The sequence below is a fragment of the Giraffa tippelskirchi genome, chromosome 5, assembly GCF_054371585.1.
Source record: "Giraffa tippelskirchi isolate mGirTip1 chromosome 5, T2T-mGirTip1v1.2.pri, whole genome shotgun sequence".
NCBI classification, from domain to species: domain Eukaryota; kingdom Metazoa; phylum Chordata; class Mammalia; order Artiodactyla; family Giraffidae; genus Giraffa; species Giraffa tippelskirchi.
The window spans coordinates 135,625,695-135,637,350 of record NC_137279.1 but is presented as its reverse complement, the minus strand read 5'-3'; the positions used below and the strand labels follow the sequence as shown (position 1 = coordinate 135,637,350).

Sequence of the window (11,656 nt, the reverse complement as noted above, 5' to 3'; positions counted from 1 at the left end):
CTAACAAACTAACAAAATTGTGCAAAGCAATTATATTCCAATGAAAAAATAGCAAATAAAAATAGAAAAAAATTTTTTTAAAAAAGCATGGAGTTATAGAAAGAACACTGATCTTAAAGTCAAACAGTCCTAGATTTCAATTCTAAAGAGATTGTTTCTCTGTTCAAAAAAAAGTAACAATAAAACCTTCCTTGCAGGGTTGGTATTAGCATTGAAAACAGTAACACACATGTGGAAACACCAAGCACCAGTATTTGGCACCCAGGAAGATTGTGGCTTCCCAACATTGTTGCACATTGGAATCACCTAGAAATTTTGACACACTTCTGATCACTGTCTTTCACAATCCAAACATTCTGACATTCTCATTTAATTGGTAATGGGGTGTAGCCTGGCACTGGGATCTTTAAAAGCTCTTTAGGTGATTCTAAAATGGGCAGCAAAGTTTGAGAACCACCACAGGACAACTGACAATTAAGTAGAATGTCAAGTTTATAGTGAGGACTTTAGGAGCAGCGCTCAAATTACTCACAAATTGTGCTTAAATTTAGCTCTCCTTTCAGAAAACCCTCCTGAGATTACATTTAACAATTAAAGATCAATTTGCTCCCTGGTTAGCTATTTTTTTCCCAAGCCAATAATCATTGTATAAACTAAATATTGATCATACTACTATATGATCCATCAAACAATATTTTATGCAATTGTTAAGTATACATATTTTAAAGCATTTTTAATATTGAAAGGAAAGCTATGACAAATCTAGGGAGTGTATTAAAAAGTAGAGACATAACTTTGCTTACAAAGGTCCGTATAGTCAAAGCTGGGGTTTTTCCAGTAGTCATGTACAGACATGAGACTTGGACCATAAAGAAGGCTGAGCACCAAAGAACTGATGTTTTCAAACTGTGGTGCTGGAGAAGACTATTTTTTAAGAGTCCCTTGGAGAGCAGGGAGATCAAGCCAATCAAAGCTAAAGGAAATCAACCCCGAATATTCACTGGAAGGACTGATGCTAAAGCTGAAGCTCCAATACTTTGGCCACCTGATGTGAAGAGCGAATTCACTGGAAAAATTCCTGATGCTGGAAAAGATTGAAGGCAAAAGGAGAAGGGGGCAGCAGAGGATGAGATGGTTAGATATCATCACTGACTCAATGGGCATTAATGTGAGGAAACTCCAGGAGATAGTGAAGGACAGAGGAGCCTGGTGTGGGTCTCAGAGTCAGACATGACTTCGAGACTGAACCTAACAACAATATAGGAAACAGGGGACAGGGGTGGGTATATGGGAACTCTACTTTCTGCTCAAGTTTTCCATAAACCTAGGACTGCTCTAGAAAATAAATTTCTCAATTTTTAAAACAATTTAAAAACTTAAACTCAAAGGTGTGTTTTTTTATATTAAGTGATAATGTATCTGTGAACTTTTTCACTGCTGCATTAAACAACCCAATAACCAGTTGCACTCCATCATGTCAGACTACCATTCAAATTTACACATTTTTGGCAACAGCTGGTTTTCAGTGTTTAAAGGGAAAAAACTGACTTCACAGGATTCAGAAAACCCAAAAACCTAAATTTGTTAAAACCTTAATTTTATTGCCTACATAGTTAGTCAACAGTCTGAAAGAAAAGTATTAATATAAATATAGGTGCTACAGCATATCTAAATTAAGATCTTTGATTCCAAATAAATCTTTAATTAAAAAACAAGTAACTGTGTATCAAATTTTAATAAATGAAAAGCCTGCTTCTGCTTTTTAAAAAGATTTCTTCAAATATAATGCCACTGTATTTTTTTTTTTTCAACTGCCAGTATCTTATTATGCTATCCTGGAGGTGAAACATGTTTCTCTAAAATCCTTGGAAAATGTTTATACTATAAAAATCACCCAGTCTTTTAAAAAAATTTAAAAGCCAATATGCCAGTCTTCTTCATGATTGATAATTTCATCAGTCCATCCAGAAATGAACTTCATCTCACAACTTAAAGTAATATTTCCTATAAAAATTGGTACATATAAAGGTATTCCCTATTGAAAAAATTGAAACTTACAAAACACAGCACTACAACTTAAAAATATTTATTTTCAATAGCATATTTCCATCTCTGCTTTTTGCAAGTAATGGAAATACGTATGAGACAAGTATCTGGAAATAGATAATTATAATTTAATGAAAACAATGAAAGCATAAGATTTATAAATTTGTAAAACAAGTCATACTTTGTCATAGAACAAATGATCTGCTTGTTCCAAATAGTATTAAAAATAGAATGTGTCACATATACACACACCAAAACCATTTTGTCCTAATTATTTCAATTGTACAGTGGGCCTCATTAAAAGGGAACAAAAAATACAGAAAAAAGTATTTTTAAAAATCTCATCAAATTATATGTAATAACTGAAGTTTATGCCAAGATTTTTCTTTAAGAATAAAAATGATAAAGCAAAGAATGTCACAATTTTAAGGAAGTAGTATTTATTAGTAAAATTAGTAAGACATGTATTTTGGCAAATTGCTACCTTAGCTGGCTCAAACTCCATTAGATATCCCTCTGAATCAAAAGGGAACTTTGTGTTTGGAAGCCAACTAAATGGGGAAAAGATTTTTTCTGTCTGCTGGCAGTTTTCCCAGTAGTGATAGGCTTTATTACTGAATGGGAACAGCTTAATTCTGAAAATTCACTGCTGAATGGTTGGAAAGGACTATCAGACTGTGAAACTTATCAGCATAAACTCACAATGAAGAAACATTACTCATGGTCTAACATTCTATTCTCAAATAGAGAAATGTTGTCTATTAAAGTTAGTCTTAACACATGAAGAGAGTGAAAACACTAAATCTCAAACTTCTGAAATTTGAAAATACTGAAAAGTACATGATCAACACTTACTTTGGCTCTCTAAAAATATGCTTCTTTTAATTCTAGAAAATTCTATTTACAAAGTATGTTTATGTTGCATTTTATAAAACATGTATCAATATTAGTAAGTCACTGTAGCAATTGTATGATTCATACCCTTTCCAATATTTTTTGTCATCATTAAAAAAAGTAAAAGGCAGTAAACTGTCATTGCCGCAAAACAGCGCGTGATCGTAAGGGAAGAAACATCTCACTAGAGTTCCCTTCTTCTTCTAACTGCAGCTCTGGAGGCAAAGGAGGAGCCCCAGGGTCCCCAGGTCTCGGAAGTGTAGTTGAAGAGAAGGTGGGATTTTCAGTTCTGCCTACTTCTAGAACAGGCAAATTCAGAGAAGAATCGGTAGAAAAAAAGGGGGCCGTGCTGGATTCTCCTTCTGGGTGATACATGATGGTGGATGCTCTCAGTTTCTCAGAGAAATTACTCTCATCCGAATTTGATCTAGAGAGGTTATTTGTGGCTCCATCAGGAAAAGGCTCACAGCTGCTACATTTCAGTCCTACAATATAGTTAGTCAGATATAAATAAGAAGTAACTAGGAAATGTGAATCCACACCCATCTTGGAACTTTTTAAAGATTATACAAATTTAAACCGCAGTTTATAAATTATCATAATCCATTTCGCATTTTATCTGCTCCTGACAATCATGAAGTATACTGCTATTTACATTTTTGAGACAAGTGAATAATCTCAAGGAAGCTAAATGACATGCTAAAATTCACATTTAATTTCTGTACTTATACTTAACCGTTGAAGGACCTGAAAAAATAAAGTAGCTCCTAAAATTATTCATAGAATAAGAAATAGCTTTTACAACTAAAAGATATTTTTAAGCATTCTGGTATACACACACACACAAAATATTACCCAATAAAAACAAAATTAAAACCGGATATATCCTAAAATTCTATAAGTTAAGTACTTTCAATTCCTAGATCATGGAGTATTAGAAGTGGAAGGGATTCTGGAGGGCATCTGGGATAGCCTCTCACTATGAGAAACACTAAGAGAAGATTGAGGCCCAGAACACTGAAGTCATGCCCAACATTCCAGGATTACTTCATGCTAAGGTGACATCTAGAACCCAAGTCTCCTCTTCACATTACACAAAAAATGTTCTGATTCTCAACCTACCATTTTACTTAAATAGCAGTGGTTGTTCTGAACAAAAATTTCTATCACATCCAAAGGGTATAGACAACAATTAGCCTCATGGTGGAAATACAAATGCATTTATCTTTTTATTAGGCTTAGCAAATATTCAACCCAACTGTGTACAGGCACAGAAAAGTTCCTGAGTTGACAGATTTTGTATAACACCTGCAAAGTCTGTAAAGCACATCTGTATGTCATTTTTTTTCCACTAGTTTTTCAACTTCACAATACAGTCAGCATTTCTGTCCCATGGAAGAGAAACTATTTTCTTAAATGTGTTTCAAGGGGAAACTTCATGTGTGTTCCAGCCTCAAACTTATAGACTGAGTTCTGTATGGTAAAGTCCTAAATTACTCGTTTCTGTTTCCCTAGTGCTTAAAAGAGCTGGAATAGAGCTGTTATCACACTCACATTTATCTTAAGTGCTATGTAGAGACAGACAGGGGAAAAAAGTGGAGCACTGGGGGAAGGGGGAATTTAAATTGTGCAGACAATTCTATATAGGATTCCAATCAGTGACTATGTGCTCCAGGGTGAGGGTGAAACAGAAGGGGTAAATTTGCTCCTCCCTTAATCAATATTAGTTTCATGCCTCTCTCATCTCACCAGACTGAGTGTGATTCTAGTGTTTAAAGTCATTCTAGTGTTTAAAGTCACGTATAATTTATACAACATGATTCTTATCAACATAGGCCAACTATTTTATTGTATGATCAACTGATGGAAGAAAAACCACCAGAGTTTATCAAAGGTAAAATACTTTACCTATACACTGTTCTTTATTTGTGATCTGCATTTTCAGGGGTTACTTTTTAACAGATTAATCTTGCATTCTGCTAACTTTAGAAACAAACTCCTGTGTTTCTATGAAATACTGTGATTTCATTATGGTTGTTTTCTATAAACGTAGTGTTGTTGCTGCTGCTGCTGCTAAGTCGCTTCAGTCGTGTCCGACTCTGTGCGACCCCATAGACGGCAGCCCACCAGGCTCCCCGTCCCTGAGATTCTCCAGGCAAGAACACTGGATTGGATTGCCATTGCCTTCTCTGAAATGTAGTGTTAATGAACAGAAATACAGAACACTGAGTGATACTTCACTTTTGCAACGTCATGACATCAAATAAGGTAAAAAAATGCAAATCAAATGTAATGCTGAAGCTTGAACCTTTTAAATAAAAGCAAAAATGGTCATTTCTGGGTTTTCTGTTCTGCATTCTACTTACAAAAGCATTGTTACATTTAAATGAACTCTTGGATACCTAAGATATCTTACCTTTCAGATGCTCTAGTTTTATATTCCTAAGTTTCAGCACTTCATCTGTAATCTTCTGTATTAGGAAGTTCTGTGTTTTTTCTCGTCGAATAGATTCGACCAAGGTATCCAGTCCTTTGGGGTTTTCTTGTAAGTAGTCTAACAGTTTTCCAGCCCTTTTTCTGCTTGATGTTCGGCAAGAAATTTCTTCAGTGTCTTCTCTACTGAGTATTTTTTTTGCTCGTAGATGATCAAAATGTCTCTCAGCTATGATTTTTTCACACAGGTATACACGCAAATTTTCTAAAGCCTAAAAGAAATAAAATATGGCTTAATGTAACACCTAAGTCATACAGGTGACTGATGGTAAGTTAGGAATCTGACTGGTAAGAGAAAACATCCTGAAGTCAGAAGCTCAGCCCTACTAAAGGCATGCTATTAAGATGAGTGAGCAGGGTTTCCCTGCTGGCTCACTGGTAAAGAATCTGCCTGCTAATGCAGGAGACACAGGTTCGATCCCTGGTCAGGGAAGATTCCACATGCTGTGGGGCAACCAAGCCCGTGCATCACAACTCTTGAGCCTGTGCTCCAGAGCCTGGGAGCCACAACTACTGAGCCCACGTGCTGCAACTATTGAAGTCTGCATGCCCCAGAGCCCATGCTCCCCAACAAGAGAAGCCACCACAATGAGAAGTCTGTGCCCCACAACTAGAGAGTAGTCCCCACTTGAGGCAACATGAGAAAAGCCTGTGCGACAACGAAGACCCAGCACAAAAAAAATAAATAAAAAATTATATACATTAAATAAAAGATGAAGCAGCAAGGAGATAGAAGTAGGGCTCCGACTAGATATTCCTCACTGCTTCCATCCTGCTCTGATCTCATCTTCACAACTATAAGCCAAGATCAAACTATTATGAGGAGGGGGCCAGTCTCTTCTAGGGAGCTTGGATCTGTGGAAATAAGAGAGGTGTGCTGAGGGCCTTCAGAGGTAAAGATGAGAGCAGAGGTTACTGGACATTTTAGTTTCCATTTAGGAAGGAATCTATGATTAGTTAGGACCAAGAGAGAATAACTTAGGGAGAGGTCTCATGGTTTATAACTTTCTTGTTATTAATTTTGCATCTTTCTAAAGTAAAACCCCAAAAGAGAGAGAGAGAAAGAAAAACAGCCTAAACTAAAGGGGACCATAACGTGTCTGTCTTTGGAGTCAGTTGGCAAGATGATAATCTAACTCAGTCTTGGGAGGTAGAAAGGTATGGAAGGAAAGAAACCTAAAGGAACAATGGATGTTGAAAAAAAAAAAAACTAAAGAAATAAAGAAAAAGAAATCACATAAACAGGCCTACACCTGACAACGGCTTCCCAGGTGGCGCTTGTGGTAAAGAACTCGTCTGCCAATGCAGACCTAAGAGACATGGGTTTGATCCCCCGGTTCGGGAAGATCCCCTGGAGGAGGGCATGGTAACTCACTCCAGTATGCTTGCGTGGAGAATACCATGGACAGAGGAGCCTGGAGGGCTACAGTCCATAGGGTCTCAAAGAGTCAGAGAAGACGAAAGCAACTTAGCACGCATGCACACCTGACAAGTGCCTAGTGAGGCTTAATTAGCCAAAAATCAATGTGGGTCTCCATAAATGGTATTAATAATTTGATGTGAGCAGCTGTATTATATATCTCCTTCATTTACTAGATATGCGATCTTGGGTAACTTCACTCCTTTCGGCCTCAGTTTCCTCATCTGAGTGTAATGAGATATGTAATACTTATCATATGTAAAATACTTGGAAAAGTGCTTGGTACATATAAGTGATAAGTAAACGTTAGTGATGATGCCAATGATGACTAATTTGATTTGCACTGACAAAGATGAACTAAAGCAATGGAAAATCTTCAAAATACTCCAGTGTATGGTGGCAGAAAAGTAGCTTAGGTGAAGGGGTTCCTAGAGTTCTCAGTCTACTAAATTCCCACATTTATTTATTCACACAAGACACATTTCACATATCTAAATGCCTAATATACCAAGTGCTGATAGTGGATATGCAAAGATGAACAAGACTTAAATTCTGCATGCAAAGGGCACATAGTCCAGTTGAAGAATACATTATTAACTCAAGTTAGTAACTGTGAGATAATGGAATATGACCCAGAAAAAAAAAAAAAAAGATATAGGTCAAGTAGTGGGGAAGCATAGAAGAGGCAACTTATTCTGACTCTAGGACCTGGGAAATTTACAGAGGCCACACCTGAGCGAGAGGCATGAAAGGTATATAGAAGGGGAAATTACATTTCCCTGTAGCCAAAACCTCATCAAAGGCTTATAAATAAGAAGACATAAGAAAAGTTTTACAGAGGGCTGGGGGAAGCAAAAATTGGGGTCAAGGGGGACTAGTTAGATGACTGTTGCCATATCTTACATATATTATGCTCAGTGCATGAATTTCAGCTGACAGGATGAGAGAGAAAAACAGATTTAAAAGATGAACTTCTTTGAAAATCTCATGTATTTCATTTCTTCCATATGTTGCTGATCCCTAAATTTTGCTATGTGATCCAGACTTTCTCCCTAGAGATCCCAATGGTACTTGAAATTCAACATGTCTAAAACCAAATTTATCTTCTCCTATCCTTTTCCTCTGACATTGTCAACTCACTTGGGAGTACCACCATCTATTCAACAAGCTATAAACCTTCAACCCATCCTTGACTTTTTCCACTTTCACCCACCTGATACATTCGATCACCCACCCACCAAATCTTGCTGATGTTTATCTTCCTCAGTGCATACATTCAAATCACCACCAAGTCCTATCACTACTATTTAAAAAAATGTCTGGAATTCTCCTGTTCCATCCATCTCCACTACCTGTACCCTGATCCAAATCACCATCATCTTTCACCTCTATAAAGTTCAAGAATCTCCTCACTAGTTGCCCTCTTCTCACTTTTGCTCACCCCAGTCCATACATTAGGCAGAGGTAATTTTTCAATAGGTCTCTATTACACTTGGGAAGAAAATCCTACTTTACTACCATCTATAAGACCCTTTATATTCTGGCCCTAGCCTACCATCCTAACTTCACCTCAAGGCACTCAACAGCTTGCCTGCATTAGATCCTTTGCAAATTCTGTCTAGAATGTTCTTCCCCAGTTGTCATGTCCTTCAGCAATCAGTTTAAATATAACCTTCCCTGAACATCCTATTTCAAGTAATTTCTCCTCTTATCCTGTTATTGTCTCAACACCTGTTCATCTCCTTCACAGTACTTACTATAATTTGAAATTATACATTTGTTTTCAACCCTGTGAACTCACATGTTAAAAGCAGGCGAGAACCAGGTACATTTTGTTCAACTCTGTATATCCTACACTTAGCAGAGTGCCAAGTAGATAATGTTTTGGATGAATTTAAAATTCATCGTTATTTTGTAATTCACAATTATCATTTTACATGTCTCCTCTTGCCCCAAGAAGTTGAGCTGTTCTCAAACTAAAATTTTGCCTTCGTTTTTAATTTTTAAACTGTTAGAATCAATGGCAGTATCAGCCTCACAGTAGTGTGTAGTCCATATTTATGAAACTGAACTAAATTCAAAGATGAAATAAACAACTAGATGAGGTACACAGGGAGAGCACTATAGTAAAGAAGTGGTAGCCTGAAAAAAAAAAAAAAAAGAAAGAAATGGGAGTTTCCACATGGATAAGTCCTCTATATCTGCAGATTCTGCACCCTCGGATTCAACCAAGAACAGACCAAAAATATTTGGAAAAAAAAATTTCCAGAAGTTTCAAAAAGCAAAACTTGAATTTGCTGTGGGTCAACTGTTTACCTAGCATTTACATTGTACTAGGTATTATAAGTAATCTAGAGATGATTTAGAGTATATGGGCAGATGTGTGTAGGTTACATGCAAATATTACACCATTTTATAAAAGGGACTTGAGTATCCATGAACTTGGTATCAGCAGTCAATCCTCCATGGATACAGAAGAAGAACTGTACACTAGTCACCAAGACAGAGAATATAGTAGCTTTGGGGGAGGGATGATAAAAAATTCAATTTTAGACAAAGTGAGGAGTCTGAAGGATATAAAAGTGGATTTCCAGTAGATATTTGGAAATAAGCACTTAGAGATGAGAAAGAAAGAAGTCCAAATATGTGAATGATAATTTTAAAACTTCTAAGTTCACAAACCATTTTGAAAATATCATGAACAAAATTTCTAAGAAAAAAATGTGCACATACTGTTTTTCATAGATGTCCTGAAACCTGTTCATGATTCCCCAAGGTTATGAATTTCTGATGTAGCAGTAAATTGAAGTCATGGAGATGGAAAATATCAATGACAGATGGGAAAGAATAAAGGCCTGGAAGCCTCCCTTCACATCTGTACAGGTTTTATATGTATAGGTTTTTTTATGTACATGTTTTATATCTTTTCACTTGAACCTCTCACTACCTGTCTTATCAACTATAAAATGGGAAAGACAATTATCTGCCTTAGAGGTTGTTGGGAACATTGTAAACTGTGACACAGCATCTGGAACACAGCAGGCCTAGCTCTTGAAGTTCATGTTTTTACTGGCGCAAATCTTGAATAACACAACACTCATTTGTTCTTTAGTAGTTATCAGTATCCCAGTCTTAACTAGAATATAAAGCAGGGGTGACTTTTTTTTTTGGTATCTTCCCAGGCCTAAGAACAGTACTTTCCATAAAATAAGTGCTCCACAACTATCTGCTGAAGGAGGAAACTAAGGCACACGTCCCAGTCATAACCAGCTTCCTTCTGCTAATTCATTATCAGAATTGCTCACAGCAATTCTGTAATTACTCACTGTAATTATGAGTACAGCTGTAATAAACCTTACAGGTGAGGGAAAAGCAAACAAACATTTAAAACGCTGTTGTTCTGTCTAGTTCACAAAGATGATTTTGTGTTAAGTATTGCAGTGGTAAGCCAGAACACAGTTCATGTTGTTTTTAATTTGAATATAAAGTATTTTGATGGTTCTCAGAGAAGTCTCATGTGGCAAAACAAGTTACTAAAAGCAAAGGAAAAGAGAAACAGGTCAGACCTAAATAAAGTCATTCTCTACGAATAAATACTAAGATCTGTGCACATCACCATCCAAGCAGAAGAGCATAATTTAGCTACTGAATTTATCTCCAACGTTTACCTGTACATTAATTCTCGACTTCTTGTATTCTTCCCCCCACCCCCACCCCGCCCCTTCAATTTAAATACGTGGGTGTTTCCTTAGTAGGGGAATTCCAGGTTGTGCTTTCAGCTGTCGAGCTTCCCCCAACCCTTTTTGCAAGTTTCACGTATTTGCTCTACTGCTTGGGATGCTTTATCTGGTCCAGTTTTTGCTCCGGGTCGAGCCAGCAGCCAAGGCAGTCTGACTCATGCATGAACTTGAGTCGTCGAGCGCTAGCAACGCAGCTCCAAAGCGCACCTGGGGTGAAATCACCAGGGGATGGGTGAAGAGTGGGCAAGAAGCTGACTGTGAAGAAACGCTCCACTGAACAAGGTTTCAGAAACCCAAGCCCTGCTTTTATTGGTTTAAAACGTGGAGTAACAGGTCAGCGGGGGGGCAGGTCACTTCCGCCAAGGTTTCTCGCATGCAGGGCTCGTCGCGGTCCTGCGGTTCTTGAACGTTCCGCTTCCCCGACCCCGGACTCCTCCTCCAATTCCGACTCGGACTAGGACGCTGGGTTTCCGCTTCCCTAGCCCGCAGAACTGCAGCCCGCCCCCGCCCGCCCCTAGCCCGCGACGGCGCCTGGGCAAGGTTGTGCTACTCACGTCCTTCTTCACTTCAGTCAGGTCCTCCTCAGTGAGGGACGGCGCGGTGGGCTCCATGGCGGAGGCGGGAGATGGCGCTTCTTCCGGGTCCAGGAGCTCCTGCTGCGCCGCCCCGCCCACGCTGCGGGCTTCGGCCTTCGAATGAAGGGGCAGAAGGGAGGCGGAAAGGGTCGGGAGGGAGAGGGCTACCCCTTCGAGGACCGATGGACTAGTAAGTCAAACTGTAGCGCTTCCGGCAGAGCCGAGGGCGCACCGGACCCGGCTCCTTCTCTCTCCCGGAGGCCCAGGAGCAGGCACCTCCCCTCGGGGGGGGCCACCGGGAGAGCCCGCCCAGTCTCTACAGCAGCCAATCAGAGCCAGCCTGCGGAACACCCTGGTCCCCGTCCCCTGCCGGAGCCTTTCAGGAGTGGCTCCGCCCACAGTCTCCAGAGCGTCAGCGTGTGGCAGCGGGGTGGCCTCCCCGAAGGGAATCGTTTCCGTGGGTGGGGTGCGTAGCTGCTCTGCCTGCC

At 39.0% G+C, this 11,656-nt stretch overlaps 1 protein-coding gene across 1 annotated transcript; it reads right to left on the bottom strand.

The window, feature by feature from the left end:
* Positions 1–1,580: 1,580 nt before the first annotated feature.
* On the bottom strand, positions 1,581–11,432 carry BCL10 (BCL10 immune signaling adaptor). The gene is made up of 3 exons (XM_081490046.1): positions 11,148–11,432; positions 5,357–5,645; positions 1,581–3,425 (listed from the first exon to the last, which is right to left on the bottom strand). The coding sequence occupies exons 1-3, from the start codon at positions 11,202–11,204 to the stop codon at positions 3,079–3,081; spliced, it is 693 nt and encodes a 230-aa protein (XP_081346172.1). The 5' UTR covers positions 11,205–11,432; the 3' UTR covers positions 1,581–3,078.
* Between the last annotated feature and the right edge of the window lie 224 nt (positions 11,433–11,656).